Source organism: Haliaeetus leucocephalus, unplaced genomic scaffold (genome assembly GCF_000737465.1).
Source record: "Haliaeetus leucocephalus isolate CR32 unplaced genomic scaffold, Haliaeetus_leucocephalus-4.0 Scaffold626, whole genome shotgun sequence".
NCBI classification, from domain to species: Eukaryota; Metazoa; Chordata; class Aves; order Accipitriformes; family Accipitridae; genus Haliaeetus; species Haliaeetus leucocephalus.
The window spans coordinates 2325567-2346178 of record NW_010973062.1 but is presented as its reverse complement, the minus strand read 5'-3'; the positions used below and the strand labels follow the sequence as shown (position 1 = coordinate 2346178).

The 20612-nt window shown below is 41.4% G+C and overlaps 1 protein-coding gene across 1 annotated transcript in view; it reads right to left on the bottom strand.

Moving 5' to 3' along the window:
• CLYBL (citrate lyase beta like) overlaps nt 1-20612 on the bottom strand; it is a 146917-nt gene that overhangs the window by 76435 nt on the left and 49870 nt on the right. Inside the window, exon 4 of the mRNA XM_010578340.1 lies at nt 7448-7637. Coding sequence (XP_010576642.1) covers nt 7448-7637 — 190 coding nt within the window. The remainder of the gene's footprint in view (nt 1-7447; nt 7638-20612) is intronic.

The window sequence follows — 20612 nt, the reverse complement described above, 5'->3', positions numbered from 1 at the left end:
GAGCCTGAGGACAGTGGACTACACACAGAGTTGAAGTACTGTGAATTCCAAGACCATACAAACATTAACTGTATGTTTTAAAATATCTTCCCAGGTCTATTAATGTATTCCTGCCTGAAATCCCTGTTAATACTGAGCCAAGACATTTTCCCTAAGTTTCTAGACACCGTTCTGTCAGCAGTAATAGATATATCAGAACATGTCCAAGTCAAACTTAATTGGGTACATCTGAATCAGTGGAAAAGAAATAACTGGCAATTCAAAGGCTCTGCTCAAAGAGACACAGGCATTACTGAGCTCATTAAGAAGAAAATTGCTGAATATTGTGATCGTCCTTATGAATCCTCAAATCTTTATGTAAGGAAGATGATTGGCTTGTAGAGTAAAACAATAGGAACAAAAACTTTTATTGTCACAGTTACCACTCAGGAGTGGCAGTTCTTCCAGGACCATGGTGGGATTAATAAGGAAATGAAAACACTTTACAACTTTCATAAAAATGTATATTCATCAGAACTCTTCAAGGATCAAAAAGGCCTTGCAGAGTTTCACTGTACAGTTCAGCTTCCCTACAATAAACCAGAGAGATTTTGGACTCCCCAATTCCTACAGAAGAAATTTCCCATGCTACTGAGAATTTTAATAATGGCAAGCCACTGGGGAAAGCAGCATTCCCATTTTAATTTTGTGCATCTTTTGAAGAGAAGTCACCCTACTATGCGCCTGTGTACATTTAATCATTCTCTACACACTTTATCAGCAAGCCTTCTCCCTGTAGGAGGAATACAATTAGGTACAGTACTAATTTGTTATAAATAAAGCAAAGACCTGGTAAAATAACCTAGTTATCAATGTTTCATGCAACTGTGCCTATGAAGTACTAGCTAACATTCTCACTATGAGCCTAGAGAAATACCTGCGGCATTGATAAATCCTAACCAACTTGGCTTTATTAAAAAAAAAAAAAGATTATCATCACATAATACAGGAAAACTGTTGATTTTAATTGAAGTAGCTAGAGATTTATGGAAACCAACTGCAGCTTTTTTCCACTGATACTGTAAAAGCCTTCAATAAGATCAATAAGGAAATGCATTTCAATAAGGAAAGCCTAGGATTTTTTTGTATACCACGCTGACCCATTTTATGTATTTATCTCCACTCCCAAATTTAGTTGAAGTGTTATTTTATATGCAAGAGCCTCTTCTCATCAGTGATAAGGAATAAAAAGGTCAGAAGGCCTCAGATTAGGGGAAAAATGGTAGGCAAGGATGCTCTCTTGCCAGCGTGCTGTTTGTTCTGACCCCAGGATCAGATCACTGGAGAGGTGGAGGAGGCATTCTCATGGAGAGAAATCTCCATAAAATCAGCATGTATGCGGATGATCTGCTCTTAACTGTAATGAACCCAGAGTCATCTCTTACATATGCGTTATTCATAACGGATCAGTTTGAAAAGTGGTCAGGCTTTAATCCTATTTTTAAAAACAGACGATTCAAAAGAATTAATTGATTTTTTTTTTTTCTTCCATGGCACAGCACAGCAATGATCTTTTAAGTGGCTACAAGATATTTAGTAGGAACAAAATTGTGCTATGACCCTAAGAGGCCATGCTGCGGATAAGCAAAATAGGTCCTTCCCTATCCATCTTCTTAGCCCAACCGAGCTTCCCCTCACTGCTGAGGGGAGCAGGGAGAACAGAAGAGGCTCAGGGGCTGCTATTTCCCCTCTTGAGGAAGGGACATGAAGAAAGGACAGAGCTAAGGCTTCCTCTTCCCCAGCTTCTCTCGCTCAAGTGCTGGAGGAGAGAGCAACTTCCTTCCAGAAGAGGCAAAGCGATACAATCACGATTCACAGCAAAAAAGACTTAGGAGCTTAAACCCTAATTGGTCCTATGTCGTTTTACAGTGCAGCCCTGGATATCAATAACTTCTATTGGATGAATGAGATCTATTTAGTGCCAGAGGAACAACAATAAAATTTCCTATTTTCAAGTGTTTTGTGCCAGAGAACCACACAGACATTTCCCAGCCATGTGTACACTCCAAGGGATTGCTTTTACACCTCTGATACAAAAAAGGTGAGGAGGAACATGGGATTTTGTTTTGATTCTTAATTATAACACTGGCATTCCCCATGGAAAGAAAAGGCCAAATCCTAGCCCCTTAAAAATTTGCCTGAGATGATAATTTTCAAAGGTCATCTTTGGCAGAAGGGACTGTGCCCTGCCTGGCCTGATGGCACACTAAAGACAGCTACAGAGTAAGGTGCCGTATATCCCAATTATTTAAAACAACCCTACTGACCTCAGTGAAGATAAAGCCACTAATAGCACTGGTTTCGAGGCATCAAAATGCTCTGAAACTTTTGTCAAGGACTCAGAAAGAGGCATAAACACTACAGTAGCAGCTCCAACTGGTCTCTTGCTAGGCTGGCCTGGCAGCTAACACCTCCTGGATGCTCTGAAGAATAGCAGCACTGAAGACAGGATCCTGCTGAAAAAAATGCTTTTCTAGAAAACTCCTGTAAGGGTGGTAACCTTATAAGACCTACGGGAACTAACTACGAAATCTCAGCCCCCTCTGCCCTTGGAAAATGAAAGCACTGGCATGGAAATCTTCCTTTCTCCATCAGGAGAAGGAAACTTTTCCACCTGATAAGAGGTTCACCTGGCATGGAAGCACAGTGGGTAATGCAACTCTACAGAGAAAGCTATACCAGGGAGTGCTGGCTTGGCTGAGAGCCCTTGAGATATCTTCAGACAGCTCAGCTCCTACACAGAGACCTCTCAATGGCATAACATGCAATTCAGCTTACTGGCTTATATGACTTGGTCAAGCACATTGATGCAGCCACCTTTTTAATTTTTTTTCTTTTTTACAATTAAAATGAAAGAATATTCAGGCCGTCTCCTGTGAAGAGCTAAAATAGACGCAGCCTATTTTTGTACCATTTTACAAAAAGTCTCTAGAGTGTGATGCATTTGCAACATATCAACACTGCAATCTCTATTATTTCTAATTTTATAGTTTTAGAACTTCTATTTGAACTGTTCACTTAAAAATATTGCCAAGTGAGCCATTCTGAGTCATTTCTTTAAAATGTATAGCAACACTGGAGAAACTTCACATGTACATTAGTGGGGAAGAGCTCTTCACCCGCGAATTCCCTTTAGTAGTATTCAGTTCTCCCCCCAACCAAAACCTAAATTTCTGTTGTAGAAATTCCCAACATCTTACAGAGTCAGACACCTGGAGACACAGCTGACAGTCCACACCATGTGACACTATGCATCTGAACCTCTAAAAAAAGCGTGTGGAGCCCCAACCAGGATTTGAAGTCAGCATGACTAGTAGGATATGTTCAGCAAGACTAAAGCTAACTTTTAAAAGAAGGCTGAAATTTTCAGCAACACTGGGATATCTTCCTACCATCTTCCCTATTCTGAATTTTTTAAGACCCCCTACAGCTCTGTCCAGTCCCAAAGGGGTTGCAAAAGCTCCATGTGTCCTACTCATACCAGGATCAGCTTTCACCCTACTTGCAGTCTCAGTATTCAGCATACTATAACTTTGCTTTTTAGCCATTTCTTCCCACTGGTTCCCCTCAGAAAATTTGCTGAGGAATTTTCTCCTTGTGAACTTCTTGCTGCAAGGTGATTTTTTTTCAATTAATCAAAATATCAACTAGAAAAAAAGACTGAAAAGAAGGTGATGTCAACAGATGATACCTGAAATCATGGTCAGTGCTGTAGCTCTTGAAGGTAAGAAATGCAGACACCAAAATGGTATGCATATTAGGGTATGGGTATGGGTATGGGGTCCATTCTTCTGGTGCTCTCTGTGAGCCATTACAAAACATAATTGTGGGTGGAGGGCACAGGGGAAGATATCTTCCAAAATTTCTTTGAGAGAAAATATTGTGTAGAAAACTGTTAAAAATTTTTAATTTAGACTACAAATGTTATCAGTTTCAGTTATAGGAAGTTCATCTCCCTTGTTTCCCTCTAAATGAGGAACCAAAGGGAGCTGCTGACATTCCAGATTATTGATCTCTCCAAATATAACTTAATCCTAATACAATCCACAGAGCATCTTGTTAAAATAGACGTGTTCAGATGTGGTTCAAACTTGCTGCTTGAATTTGATGCGAGTGAAGGCCTTCTGTAGACGGGCTCATGGCACTGTGAACCTTCAACCAGGTCCTGATTTTCCCAAAACCCAACATTTCTGCAGCAGTTTCAAGAAAATCCATATGTAGCATTTTTAGTGGTACAAAACACAGCAATAAGTAGTCAAATTCATCAGTACTTTTCATTTTAAGAATAATGATTAAAGGACAGACTCAGTGTTGCTGTGTTTCCCAGTGGTTATTTTTTCTCAGTTTGAGATGACCCATTTGCAATGGGCCAGTGAATACTGTACTTCATGCATGTTTATGACATATCTTTCACACAAAGTCTCCAAACACCTCAGAAACATTAATAAATTAAGCTGCAAGAGCAATAATAATTGCAGCTTCACATTCACAGAACCTAAGTCTCAAAGTCTTCCTGAGTACCTGTGGCAGATCTAAAAATGAAATTCAGTCTTCCAATCACTTTGAACGACACTTTACTACTAGATCATGCAATCACACGGTCTAATTCAGGTTGGAAGGGACCTCAGGAGACTACCTCGTCCATCCGCCTCCTCAAAGCAGGGCTAACTGCTGCTCTACACCACGTTGCTCATGGCTTCATCCAGCCAAGGCTTGAATACCCCCACGGAGGGAGGATGCACCACCGCTCTGGACAACCTCTTCCAGCATCTGGCCACCTGCGTGGGGAAGATTTTTTCCCCTTGTCCCCAGTCAGCATCTCCCCTCGTGCAACCTGTGGCCATTGCTCTTGCCCTGGTGCTGAGCTCCTCGGAGAAGAGCCTGGCTCTGCCACCCACCCTCAGGCTCCCCTCAGGCAGCAAAGCCTCCATCAAGGCTCAACTCAGCCGTCTCTTCTCCAGCATGACCAAACCCCGCTCCTCAGCCTCTCCTCCTGCGCCGTGACCACCTTGGTGGCCCTTCCTGGGCTCCCTCCCATTGCTCTCTCTCTCTCTCTTGTCCTGGGGCCCACAGCTGGGCACAGCTCCCCCTCGCCGGGAGACCCTCAAAAGCCAAGTGGAGGGGAGGGACCCCTCTCCTGGACCTGCCGGCTGCACCTGTGCCAGCACAGCCCGGGAGGTGGTCGGCCACCTTCACTGCGAGGCTGCAGCGCTGACCTCGTCCAGCTTGCCGTAAAACAGCACCCAGGGCCTTTTTGGCAGAGGTGCCCCCGGGGAGTCACACCCCCAGCCTGTGCTGGTGCGGGGGGTTACCCCAGCCTGGTGCTGGGACTTCGTGTTTACTTTTGTTGGACTTTATTACATTTCTGTCAAGTCGTTCCTCCAACCGTAAAGCCCCATCCGAGGAGCAGCTCTGCCCTCCAGCATATCAGCTGTACCCTGGCGTGTCCTGTCTGGTTACATGGACCATCTTATTTAGATAGACCCGAACTTCATCCTCCCCTACTGTGGCTGCTACCTCCCTCTCCCAAGTTTTGCTCCTAGGAGATGACCTTGGAGGCCTGAGAGCAGACTCGGACAGTAAGGCTTCATGGAGCAGTGGGTCCACGCTTTCCCTGGTTTTCCTTCCCATTTTTGCTGCTGATGCACTCATAGTAGCCATTCTTGTTGTCCTGCTCTCCCCTCACCAGTTCAGATTCCAGCCAAACTTTGGCCTTCCTCGTTCTGCCCCTACGTGCCCTGACCACACTCCCGTGTTGCTCTTTGGTAGCCTGTCCCCACTTCTAACTCCTGTCTGCTTCCTTTTTGCATTTAACCTCAGTCAGGGGCTCATCTGTCGTCTCAAGTTCCTATTACAGATTTTCCCCCTGATTTCTTTGAAATATTTCACCCAGTGGCATAACTCCCCTTCACTTCAACAGAGCTAGAATTTTACCACACTTTAGAAATTACTACTATCAACTTTGTCATCTTGATCAGCAAATTTTGTTTTGCTGTCATCCTCTATTACAAATAGATGCTTCAGCTATAAATTATTTGTTTGATATAATTAAGCTGCACCTAAAAATACTACAGTTTAATACCCAATTGCGTCTTGCATCATCTTACAGCAGCAGCCTCCCAGATATGACCTAAAAAATACTAATTCACTGTGACAGCAGGTATGATCTTAGCCTTCCACACAGAATTTTAGCAACTGGAAAATGTTTTCCAACTGTCTTCAGCAGTACGTGTCAGCGTTCAGCAATGCTATTTTCACTTTTCAGATCTACAATAGATACATGCAAACTTTGTAAACTTTTTTCTTTCCAACATACATGTAAAGAGCAGAAGATTAAAGAGGGCACTATCCAAGAGAGTCCTTCTGGAAAGCATTAACCCCCCAAGAAAAAGAAAAGAATAAAATTCGTCCACATTTTTGAGATGACACGGGAAAATTTTCAAGCCTATTTTCATAACTTCCTGGACAACACATTCATACTGAAACCCTAAACACTGTTTGCTGTAGTTGAAGCACTGTAACATGGATAGGAAAAACTGACAAATATGAAAATTATATGATGGCAAACTTACATTCCTGTTGAGAAATAGCTTTCACTAGGAAACATTTACACCAGTTTCTCATAATTATTGTTTAAGATGGTGGACTGGGCAGTGTTAGGTTTATGGTTGGACTCAATCTTAAAGGTCTTTTCCAACCTAAATGATTCTATGATTCTGAGATGTGAAACATTTTAAAATTGTTATCTTCATATATTTAAAAATTTTGCTTACAAACAAAACTGAATGCATGCTAGATCATTCTCTCTTTTTTCACAATCCAATGTCAGTGAAAACTTGGCACTGGTACTTGACACATCTACATCTATCTCCCGCTCTGCTCTCCAGCCCTGCTTTCTTGCAGCTCCTTCAATCTGAACTGCCCTCCAAACCCTGGTACACTCGTGTTCTAACTTCTCCTTCCTTCAGAAACACCCCTAACAGCGCTTCTTCCAAATGCTGTTTTCCACACAATCTGAAGATACTTTTGTTTCAACAACAAACCCCCCACCTGGTGATTCCAATAAAACTCTTTCTTTCCTGCTTGTCTTCGTACAGACCATTTCCTCCCCTTCCCTAAGAAATATCCAGCAATAATAATAGTATCTCCCACTCTTCTGTGATGAGAGCTTACAGCCAGCTCCATATTCCTTCAGAACTCCCTCCCCACTTACTCACACGGGATCTCTTTCAGTTCTGGGTAAGCAGATTTTCCCAACGCCTTCACAAAGCCTATCACTGTTACACTATTTTGTTTATCTTAAGATTTATCTTTGTCTCTCTGGTTGTCACTTCCCCAAGGCAAAGGCAATGTCTTTCCACAAGTTCTCTTTAGCACTGATTATATCACACAGATAATTTAAAATTACCTTTCTGTTCAGAGCCACGCCATCTTCACAGTCCAGCACCGCACAATCTACATTTAGTGACGGGATTTTTCGTATCTTCTTTTCATCATCTGCAGGTACATACAGCACAGCTCGCCTGGGAACGTACTTGTGAGATGATGCAAGGCGGTAACTAAGCTTAGGAACACCAGCTGGCAGAGGAGAATCCACCCTGTAAAGGATATTGTTGAAATTAGACTCTTGGCTACAATGCTGTAAAGAATAATTGACTATATGTTAAAAGAGGAATGTTTCTACCTAGATAGTGCCTGATTTGGGGTTATTTGTGGTTTTTTTTTTCCTTAGGAAGACTCAGGGTAGGGAGAGATCAGTATTACAATTAATTACAGTATGAAAGTCCAAAACAACTATGTTCAACAGAAGTTGCAAACTCAAATACTCAGAACTGAAGAACTGCCACGGCTGAGGTTATCCATTCAGCCTTAATTATGCTGCCCATTCTGTGCGCTACAGCAAGTATTAAATACAGAAGGGGGGGGCGGGTTGGTTTTTCCCCTGTCATATGACTCCTCCATAGACTGGAGGTTGTGCTGGGAATGGATCAGGACTGCTTTAGAGAGGGGGCTGCTATCTGCCACGTTTGCTCCAGGAGCTGGATGGCATGCTGTGAATGAAGCTGGGGTGTTGGTTAAAACAAACATGAGTTTGTGCCGTTGATTTTGCAACCTTAGCGTTATATCAACAGACGTATTTGCATGCAAATTTTAAATAAGCAAAATGGATGGAGGGGGGAAACAAGGAAAACAGGAACGAAAACCCCACGTAATGTGGAACTTCACTAATCCCAACATGTCCTCTCAGAAGCCTCCAGACCTTCAGATCCACAGCATAGACTTCCAATCACAACTCATAAACCCACCAGCATCATCAGCAGGTTGTCTGCTGCGGTGCCTTTTAAAATTCATAAATGCTTTGTGCATGCTTCTCAGTGGCTTGAGTGGGTGGCATCCGTACGTCCCGTAGGCGTCGGGTTTGTGGTGGTCTCCACCCCGTGCTGGTGATCGCGGTGAGGGACCAGCTAACCCACCCTGAGCGCAAGCTGGGTTGGTGCACTTGGAGGCAGTGGGGCTGCTGAGGGAGGCTGCCCTTGAGCGCGGTAGGGAGCTTGCTTTGCTCCATTATTACAAGCACAGAGAAATAAATTGCAGAGGGTGCCACTGTGTTTCATGGCCTTCCAAAAAAACCCCCTTGCCTGCTCCTGTTCCTCCCCATTTCACGCTGTACCCCCGAGCCCTATTCTGCTACATCAAAAATGAGGACAAAATAATACAATTTGCCTTCATACTCAGAGCACAAGTCACTTATGCCACAAAATAATCCTACCATATAACACCATTATGCATTATCATGTATATTATTCAGCACTTTGAATAAAGGAAAGCTTTTCTAGCACCATGCTGAACATGTCATTATCGCATCATGTCAGGGACCCATGCATTTTCCTATGCCCTTCATAATAATGCTTCCCAAGTTGCTGCACTTGGATGACACACAGCTACACGTGCATGTGGGTTTTCTTCAAAGTGAACATGACTAACACTCACAAACACTTGGAAATGAGTTCAGTGAATCAAAATCAGAACTGATGTGGTGTGTCACTGACAGACCACTAAGATACTTGCCTTTCTAAGCTAACCCCGTTGAAGAACCCTCTCTTCCCCTCAAGTGTGCACCCTAAAAGTGGAATATAAGCCTTGGGTTAAAAATATGAAGAAAGCTTCTATCACATTTTATCTCAGTAAAATAAATCAAAAAGGACAACTATTTCACCATCTCCTCTGCTGTGTCTCCACATGTTCTGGGTGGACCCACTTTATGAGCCCACAAAACCCCGCGCTGCCAGACTCTTCTTTGTAATATGCCTGGTAATGCTTAATTCAGCCTAAGAAATGAGGCAGTTTTGCTGTTAAACAGAAACAACACCCCTTTTTCTTACAAGTGCCAGTGCTACCCTTGTTAATAAATCTTTATCTCTAACAGCAACAGCTTCAAGACTTAGGTGGTGGAGGTCCTGATGACACCTGGAGACATGCAACTGAGATCCACTGAGTCTCTCCTAAGTACCCTCTTTGCCCCTCTCTCATGAACCACTTCATGTCCCCCGCCTCGTGTTGAAGTGGGGATGGTAACACAACTTGTGGCAACTCAAGTGGCTGCTGGTTAAATCCACTTAATCCCATTTTCTTGCAGTAGTGCACTTTGGGAGAGCAAGGAGGAGGTGGAAGAGTGGTTTATCTCAAATGGAAAGAGGAGGGTCTTTTTTCAGTGTGACACAGAGGTCAGTAAAGAAGTCTGCAGTCCTTCACTAAACATATATGAGGGGACAAAAGTGATTAGTTTCTATTCTCTTTCTCTGATGGCTTCAACCCCGTAGTTCCCAAAGGCACAAAGGAGTCAAAGAGCTCAGCCCATTAATAGTTAACTCCAGCCTAGAGCCAAGCAGTCCCTGAAGCACCCTTAATGACTGTTTCTCACCAACCCTCCAACTGGCCAGAAACCTGATAGACGCAGCTAACGCCATAATCTCAGAGCACTCTGAGATGAGGTGCATCTCCTGTCACACAGGTTTCCTAGGATTTCTTCTGGGCTGTCATCGAACCAAGGGCTGTTGGACCAGCCGGTTTCCCTCTCGCTGCTGCAAGGACCACAAAGGTGGCTCTGCTCTGCATACCACGCACAACGGCGTGTAGTATTGTGTAGGTAAAGGCGTCGTTACCCCCAGACCAGGTTTAGTCAGGTGTCACCATTGAGGTCTACGAACATTTGTTTAGATGGGGGAGCAGTATGGCTTCCCCATCAGACTGCCTGACTCCGAAGAAATGGTAGATTTTATCCATTAAAATATCATCACCTAACAGGCTTAATGTTAGAAATACTTTCGCCCAGTGGCTATTGGTATCTCCTCCTCAGCTAATCATGGCCACATGGTCACATGGGCCCAAAACACAGGTTTCTCAGGACACAGATTATTATAAAAATATACTGTCAATGTGTCAAATTATTAGTCTTATGGAACATTTTAGCAAGTTGAAGAAGCAATAATTTTTTCAAGAGGTATGGCCAGAAAAAAAAAATGTATGGGAGGAACCAGTGTCAGTGGACCAACACAGCATTCTTCTCCTTTCAAAACAAAGAGCTCTAGAAATGCACATGTAAAATAAGAGTTTTCAACAAGTACGCTTAGGCGTGACTGCAGTAAATGTTTTCATATGCTATTATTTTGACATATATTCTTAAAAAATCATCATCTGTTCTCACCGTGCATTTTCCTTGCATAGTCATATTTTATGTTCCACAATAAAATGAAACATAGAGGAAGAAGCAGATTTGTTAAGAAATCCATCTGCCTATAGTCTTTTTTAAAACAGTGGCAAGGCCCAGGGTGCTATGCATATGAGCAGTTAGCTACTCTGGAAGGAAACACTATCCTGATTATCTCAACTTCTGTTATTTTGATAGAATAAAAACATCCCCAGCAGTTACTTTTTTAGGACAAAAAACCCACACAGCACTGCAATCTCAGAGGAAGAAAATCTTACATATGTTTCCTGACTGCAAGTATTTTAATGATTCAAACTAAGCTTGACTATGCTTTAAACTAAACACATGGACACAATCCAAGTGAATTTGCTAAGACAATGTTTCTTCCTTTAAGCACTGTAAGTTAAAACAAGGACTAGGCTATTGGGTAATGCTCATTAAATTGTTTTACAGCAGCATATTTTCATTCATAGCATCTAGCAGCACGCTGAATGCTCTTGGGTCTTGGAAATGAAACTAAATTTCTTCAGCAAACATAACACTCTACTAAAGTCTTCATCAAATATGTAAAGGTAGCTGGCAAGTTAAAGTTACTTGTGATCCTCTGAGAACCATTTCACCCAAGAGCAAATAGTTCATCCTCAGGAAGGAGAAAACAAAACCTTTCTGATTACTAAGAGACATTGCACTTCGCAATGGCAGCCATACAGTATGACTGCAACCAGTGAAATGACCCCAAATTATACACACTTCCCTGCTGTAAACTGCATTTTCACATTCCAGCGTTGCTCATACTCACACATATACTTAACTGCAGACACCTGTGCAGTTCTCATCGGAGCCAACAACCTATAGCTCACAAAATAAAGTACTCCCACAAGTGATTTTCAGGATCAGCACTTTAACCCGTGCCTCTGTTCCCTGTTTATTTGCTAGATCAAATCAGCCCTGGAAGAGACACTACACCATGATCTGCCTAATGCATGGAAAAATACCCGTTGCTCTATAGGTCAAATCTCTCCTTCTACAATCTTTGGCACAGTGTTGGCAAAGTGTTTCCGAGGACCATTTTTAGGCATTTGACTAAAACGATTAAAAAAGCTGGATAATTTCCACAATGCATATTTCTGACCTGTATGCACATAACTGCATACCAACCACAGTCCCGGATATCTGCGGTGCTGCGGCAGAACGACAGAAGTGACCCAAGACCTAAGACCCCACTGAACACGACCCAGCTAATGCAGCAAAATCTCCTACAAATTATTTACCCGATGTGTGCAAAAAAACCCCCAGAGTAAACATAATGGTTTTCCTATGTCAAATTTACTAGGGAGTAGCTTACAATCATACACAAATAATCTACCAAAGACAAAGGAAACTTCTACGAAATTACAAAGCCCTGCAATTTGCATAGTAATTCTTTCTAATTAAGAAAAGGAGATATAAGTTGTTTGTTATAAACATCAGCAGGCCCTGTGCAAATACGAAGGGCTCACAGCCGAGCTGAGTATTTGTCAAATCAAAGCGACTCGCCGGAGAGTTTTATTGGTACAGCTGCGGCGCATGCATTTTATCACACATGCTAATAATCCTGGTTATGGCACTAACATTTTAATCATTTGTACTGTGGGCTTGTTTCTCAAACAATTAGCACTAATGAATGGCCAAAATACCTCGGATCATATATGTCTAATTGCAGTCAAGAGCGGTTATTGTCCGCATGTACATTTCAATTCACCTCTGGGGATAATGTTTGTTAATTGTATTTCTTTATATAGCAAGTGAAAAAAGGCTGTTCACTCAAAAAGGGACTAAGTGTTCTCTTCTTTCCCTTTGTTCCCACAAGAAGCTAAAGTCACTTCAAGAGGCACTTAATCCCATCATCCATGGTTACAATTGCCTTACAGCATCAATCAAAAAGAATCTGAAGTAAAATGATGCAGCTATATTGTGTAATTAAAAGCAATTCAGGTAGTTATTGCTTGGGGCATTTTCCAGGTCCAAATACTTAAAATGGCACTGCGGGGATGCTAAATACTGTAGTGTTTTAAATTTGGTCAACTACAATATCTCACAGAGAAAGGGGAGGAATATGCAAAAAAAAAAATCTCCTAGTGTGTATTGTAAAGCGAAAGAAAAGAGGAGGAACAGCTAACGTTTGAAGTGACAAAATCTACAAGTCTCCATATAAAAGGGAAATAAAAATATCAAGAAGAGAGAAAAGAGGAGGAAAAAGAAAAGGATGGCAGTTTTCAAGGAAAATAAATTCCTCGCAATTGTTAAAAAGTTAACATGTGAAAAAATGCTAACGTTTCCTCGCATGGAAAACAAAAGCTCATGTCACAAGCTTTACCATCAGAATACAGGTCCCTGAAATCTTTGCACTTTCCTAGTGGAAATAAATCCGAGGTAAACTGAGCAGTTCTTCTTTGGGAAAAAAAAAAAAAAGAAAGAAAAAGACTTAGGTTAAAAGAGAAGAGCTATGATATTTACTTCTGAATAAAGCCAGAACTTCCCGAAGGTACTTTACCTAACAACTGCCACTAACCCTGATCCAATTATGCTAAAATTAAAACTGGGGGGTTATCAACATATCAAACACTCTGCTTTACATTTTCATTTATTCCTTTGTTCCAGACCCACTATGGTCACTTCCCTGACCCTCCAAAAACTAATTAAGAAACCCCCAAACCTAACCCGTCGCCAGGGCAGGCAGAAGCCACCAGCTCTCGTAGTCTGAGATCTCTTGACAAGCAGCTTTCCTTTACCAGTGCCTTGGAAGAGGCTTTGTCTGATTTTAAACTCCCCCAGTAAGGCTGATGATACGATCTCGCACCGATGTAACGGGAAGATCAATTCCCCTGAAGCGGATGGGGGTTATACGGGTATAAAATCGGCCCCCATCCCTCAAGTTTGAAGAGGGTGAAAGAATAAACCCTAACACTTTCACAGCATCCTTAGGGAGACAAGCGGTCTGCACCCAGCTGCGGGGACTGAGCGCGGTGGGCTGAGGAAGCGCTCACAAAAACTCGGCGAATTAAGAAATTTAACCCCCGTAACAACCAGCTTTGGATATCAAAAGGGACAGATTGGAGGGGGTTGCTCCCCTGAGAGCAGTTGCCTGCTGGAAAAACTGTAGCAGGGAGAAATGAAAAGGGAGCTTCCAAGTGACCTTTAGCAAGTGCTTGCTCCAACTGATAGGACACATCGCATTATAGCCAAAAAATAGAGAGGTGAGCCAAATGGGGAAGGAGAGCCCTGCTGATAAAAAAAAAATCATGATGCAGAGAAGCATGAGCAGAAGAAAGCAGTTTAGGGTCTAAATGGAAACTGAGAACCAAATCCAAAGTTGCTGGCAAGTCATTTTAGGAAAAATATGTATCTTTGGCTGCTATGTATAATTTTTTCCTACCTCCAGTAAATAGATGTAAGTCATATAACTGGACACCAGAGAAAAGATTGAATACAAACCAGGAACTTACTGACAAAGGCTTAAAATCACGGACTTCTAAGCCATAAAATGATAAAAGGCTATCATAGGTTAAATAGTTAACCAAACTTTCTCCTCCCACCAGCACTAAAAGTAAAAAAAAAAAAAAAAAGACCTTTTATTTACCCCACCATGTTCTTTCAACTACATTTGACCCTGTTGTTTTGGTTGACTCCGAGCTTCACCATGCCTTGAATTGCTTTGACTGAAGATCAGGGTTTTTTTTTCTTCTCGGTTCAAAATGGCCAAATTAGACAGCCAGGATAAAAATAAAAGGACCACTGGCTTCTCATATTACTAACGTCTCCTATTTTCACAGCAGCAAAAATAGTCTGTTTGTGAGGAAGAGGAGAGCGCTACGGTTCTTTGACTTAATATGGGAATTTTTAAAGAGATTTAAATAATGGCTCAGGGTGATAAGGGCTGCTGCTTCTTACTAATGGCAACAGGCTGCTTCTCTCGGGCAGCTTGTGTGTGTGTGTTTGCTATCATCCAAGGTTAATTGGTGTCCTGTCTTGGGGAGCTTTAACATACGTGACATACAGTCGAGAGTTTGCTCCCTTCCTTACGGTGTGGATAACTCTGAATAACTCGTCATGGCCATAAAGTATTCCCGAGCTGAGCTGCGCCTCGCTTTGCTTTTACCATTAGCAAAGTTTCTGGCTCCTTGGGATTCTTTCCGCTGCTTCATCAAACCCACATCACTGCAGGGCGATGGAAAAGCACTCTGTTTGTCTGTGTCACATTCGCTTTGCCACATTAACCAAAGGAAGGTGTAGTTCAGATAACAATTCACTTCCCTGTTTTCCTACATATAAAGATATACAAATAAACATAAACACTAAACATAAACAGTTTTGAAGTTTTAATTTCTATAAGTAAATTTTAAGCACTTGCATGTATCTAACTAATGATGATTCTACGTTGCATTTCTCAAATCTACAACACTGTAAAGAGACTCTGTAAAATTTTGTCCATCTATACGTTTTCCCAACAGAAGCTCTTGCATTACACATATTTTACAGAACTGCAACTAGCAGCTGCGACAGAAAATTACAACACATTTTAAATAACAAAAACATCCCACAATAAAGATAAAGATTCAATAGCATATTGAGAGGTTTAAAAATGACTACATAAAATGAGCCTTTTTTAAGATGTGCACTGAGAAGTAAGAAGAAATTACTTTGGATGTCTGACATCAATGTATGATTTGCTTTATCATTGCTGTGTACAAACCAATATGCAGCAAGTGTGCTCAGGGCTGTGCAACACAAAGGAAAAAGCATGGCTTCTGGGGTCAAGCATCTTCCAGTTCAGGAGGAGGATCAGGCACATGTCACCAACAAGCTGTCCTGGAGCATTCCATGCCAAACACTTAGGAAGTCAATATATAAAATCCACAAATCTGTAGTGGTTGCACTTTTATGGATTCAGACCCGTGTTGGTGGCCTCTGCAGAAAAGCTGAACTTTCAGGAGATTCTTTACGTCACTGCAAAACCACTCTTGCCTCTTCCAATTCTCCCCCCCGGCTCACCGTCGGGCTCTTCCCTTCCTACTCATTCTGCCCCAATGTTTCCACACACACTGACTCTGCACGCACCCACCCACATCTCTATGTACCCATATGCAAAAATTGGTAACAATGTTTGGACAGAATTTGTTTTCTCACTGAACATGCTTTTCCCCTCTTTTCTTCCCCGCGCCCTTCTCTTCCCTCCGTGCCGGTGCCCACACCAGGGTACGGGGAGCATCCCCACCACTGAGCTCTTGCAGCTCCCACCACTGGTCCAGCTGTGTGCACGTTGGCTAAATGCTGCAAGGTCAAGATCAAGACCAGCATTTGAAAATTCAGCGCTAATTACTGTGATTACAGTCTGAGTCCCAAACAGCCAAAGCCTCCCGAGCAGTTTAGGAGCAGGCTGCTAACGAGTTATATGTAAAATAAGAAACAGGCACTTGATAAAGTCAGAATCAATAAAGTGCCATTCCCGCCTGTTAAATGACCTTGCTGTAACACAGAGCCACTATCTTCACCAGAGCCTGTGCAGGTTAGATACACGTATCTGCAGTGTGAGAGAAAAGGAAAACAGTACAGTCCTTAAAATCCATTCTGATTTACATCTGAGTTAAAATAAAATTACACTAAAGACGTGCCTGAGAATATTTAGCAGAAGGAAATGAATCGAGTGTCAATACACTGGTGCTGCAGAAGTCAGAAGAAGAAATGTGACACCCACTTTGGGTCTTTCAGAATTTCTGATTTTTTATGACAAATTGTCATCTTTGTAATTTTGGTTGTGGTGGGGATATTTTACAAACTGAGGTTCCCTTCATGTTTCTGAGAATTTTTCACTGAATAGGCCATATTTCATCTTGATTTGCAATTTACGGCAGTCTACACTTAGCCAAAGCACAAACAGCTTGACGATTCCTGTACTTAGAAATGTATGTAAATTACGCTACTCAATAAAGCACAGACATTTTTACTACTTAGGAAAAACAAAACAATATTGCAGTCTTCTCTGCACTTTGAGATTGCTCCTGTAAACGCACTCAAGCATGTGCTTAGCCCAGAGAAATCAAAAGGACTAGTCAAACACTTAAAATTAACCATGTGCTTAAGTGCCTGCAGGACTGGGGATTAATTTTGGATTATGAAACTGTTCCATTTCCATGTGTTCTTAGGCTATACATGGGCCAACCTGCTATTTTCAGGTTTTGGCATAGAGACTTGTGCAAAATTGAGACTTAGATGTATGCAGATGCAATCCAGCTGGTGAATATCTTTTAAACAATACAAAGATGCTTGATCTCAGCTGGGGAAAAAAAAAACCTGCATGATATTTTCAGAATAAGATTAAAAGCAAAGATATGATTTATATTTAGCCAAGCATTATTTTCTAGAAGAATTATTATGTAGAAGAATCATTTTGTATTAAACTGAACTTATTCAGAATGGTTTCTGTGCCAAATAACTGAGCAGTGAAGAACAATTTAGCAAGCAATTAGTAAATATGAAACTGCTGAAGAACAGAACTGTAAAACTAAAATACACTGCAATTACATCAAAAAAATAAAATGTTGTAATTAAATCAAAGCTGATGCAATATGACAGAAAAAAGAACGAATGCACAATGCTATTAGATCAACAGCAAGTGTAGCTACACCAATTGAAAACCAACTGCTCTCTGCTTTTGAACACAAGCCTGGTGGAAATTTTAAAATATTTCCTAAACGGACGATAAAGAAGAATGCCTGCAAATCCCGCAGTGCTCCAGGCAACACTTAACTTTAGAAATGTCTACAGGCAGAAATACTACCCTGCAGTATGGCTCAGGATGGCACAAACAAGCATCTGTGTTTATTTTTTAACTAGTCAGATTTATAAGAGCAATGAAATCCCTACATAAGCATTTTATATTGACCTGATATGGACTTACTGTTTTAACCAGCTTTTTAACTAACTCCACAAGTTAATAAAGGCAACTACATGAATCCTTACTGCCTATACATTAAGATAAGAAAAACATTCATTAAGCAATATCCAGACTGTTTTAATTACAGGAATATCACTCTTATTTGTAGTATAATGTTCGTTAAGTACAGTATAACATTTTCTTAAAGTGCCCCAGAGGCAGTTAAACTCTTGATTAGCTATAAAACCAAAAAATCTCCCTTAACTTCAATCACAGGAGTTAATGCCTACTGCAATGAAATTCCAGTACTTTTAATCATACAAAAATGTCATATGTAAATCTTATTAACCATGAAAACATTATATAAGATCAAATGAATTTTCTCTGCTGCTATCACTACTCAGTGCTAGAAAAACGTAGGAATCTTTCTATGACAGTTGTGGTAGTAACAGTAATAAGTCCAGCCCTATTTCCTTTGAGAATGAAATCAGCTGAAAGCCAGATCTTATTTTATTAATTTCAAAAGATAGCAGGGAATGCCCCTAAATCCTGACTTCTAGATTTTCATGCCTTTAACTATGTCCCTGTTCAATTATCCAAAGTTAAAACATACAAAACGAGTAGCAGTGGTGGGATTAAACAACCTTATGCAGACTGCAGAACCTTCTTGATCTCCAGTAAATAAACACCTGGCAAAGCTTTACTCTCTGATAACAAAATTTCCTTTTTCTTCTGCCTTTTTCAGTATATTACAAGAATTAACATTATTACTGCTTTTGTACAGATGACAATGAAACACCTACGTTTTCTTCAGTATTTATCCTGCATCTGCCCATTATTCCATATATCTCTTCAAAAAAAACCTATTCGTTTTTTGTTTGCTAACAACACCCACCAAGAATTCAAAAAATCATGAACAACATGATGCATTAAAAATGGTAACATTTTTAAAGTGCGCAATGAAATACTATTTTCTGGTTCTTGTGTCCCTGGTTTCGTATTTTCAAGCTTTTCCTTGCAACAGTCAAAGACAGAAATTTTCTTTAAAAGTAAAAAACAATTAAAGGCGAGATTTTAGGAAGCTGGGGTTAAAGGACGTACTAAATATTGTGAAACTAATGATAAAAAGATGACAGTTGTCAATTCATTTTGATCTTCCACATAGGCAGCTGAAGGCTATTTTTATTACATGGAAACAGGCATACCAATCCCTAACTCAGCAGCAGCCCTCCAAAATCATCTCCTTGGTAAGGTCAGTAAACTAAAAATGGTAAATTTAGTGCCCAAGAGCCTCTTCAGGCTCAGCACACCTCTAGCCACTGAGTTCCCCTTAGCAAGCGATAAGCGTTTGCACAGCGCTACCTTGAAAGGGACAAAGCCCTCACCCTACTGAGCTGGTGGGGCAGGTCCTGCCGTTCCCATGGGTGCACATTTGGGGCATGTGGTAAAGCCCTGGGTGCACCCTCCAGGGGCAATTTTTGGCCATAACCCTGCTCCTGACTCAGGCAGTTCATTAAGCGCCTTGAGGAGGTGAGCACACTTGGAGGAGATGAATCCCACCCGGGGGTGTCCACGGTGGGGAGCTAATTTGGAGAGGCACGTTGGTCATATTGTCACAGCCTATCTTACCAAGGATGAACTTTGCTGGGTAGGCAAGCTCGAAGAAAGACAACAAAGGTGCCGGACCTACCAGGGCAGATAATATGAACGTATGATGGAGGAAAAATGTTGGCCAAGGGACACTTTGTAATACTAAATACAGAAGCCTGCTATAGAAAAACCCATCTCTAAGCTACTTTTATAATTTAATCATCTAAACATTTTCACAGAACTCTTCAGATCAGTTTTGCCACATCCCAGGAGATGTAGAAACTGGTCATTAAAACCATGGCTCCCAGGTCTGCAGATCCCCCACCTAGCAAGTCCCATCCCATTTGTTGGTCACCGACATGGGCACTTTAAAAAATGATCATTGCCAAGAGTGGAAGAGAGACGGGGTGAAAATCAACTTCTCTGCAAAACAACATGATTTTATTTTCACAAAAAAAGTCAAATTACCTGCCAGCAGCCCCTTTTGGGGCACTGAGAGCACTTGATGGGCCTTGCTCTGTGCAAGTGCAAGTGCTCTTATTACATGCTCTGTTGGAGTTTCTTATCTGTATTTCCCAGGTGAGATTACTCTTGTGGTTACAGTTGCTACAGGGTACATTTACCATGGCCAGTGAACCTATGAAAAAGCCAACTGAAACTTAGGTAAAGCTCAAGAGTCAAAGTTGCTCTCCTCCCCAGTGGCCTTGTTTCATAGGATGCCCCTGGTCCCCCAAAAACTTCAGTTTTGTTAAATGTGGATTTCCTACCTCACTGCGTTGCAACACACATCATCATCATCGGTCCCCCTCCCTTAAAACCAAATTTTAGAAAACAGCCCTGTCCCTGATGGCTGCCTAGTGGGGAGGAAAGAGTTGGACATGGCTGAGAGGGAAGGGAAGAGAAAGGCAGGAGAAGGGGTCGCCAAGCACGGAGTTCACTCGGGAACGCCATGAAGAAGAAATTCTTCCAGACTGCCCCAGTTTAAGAGTGAGGATTTTTTTCCTCTAAACTCTTGACACAGGCTGTTCAATATTTATTTAAAAATAAGTGAAGAAGAAAAATACACTGCCTCCCTTGCAACCTGCACAAATAAAGAAAATACCTTTTAGTTCATAATGATAATATATATCACGTAAGCAAAAGTCCTGAATTACATGAAAATAAAATCTATAAGGAGAAATAGGATTAGGTCTACTTCCATATAACAGTTTTTATGATATTTAAATGAGCAGCTATGTTTCTCTAAGTCAGCATTATAGCACTTCACATCTGCGTGAAAACTGAACAACATACAGACTCTGAACTCACTGATATATAACCTTGTCCTCCCTGTGAAAACATGTAAAGGCATCACTTGGTTTT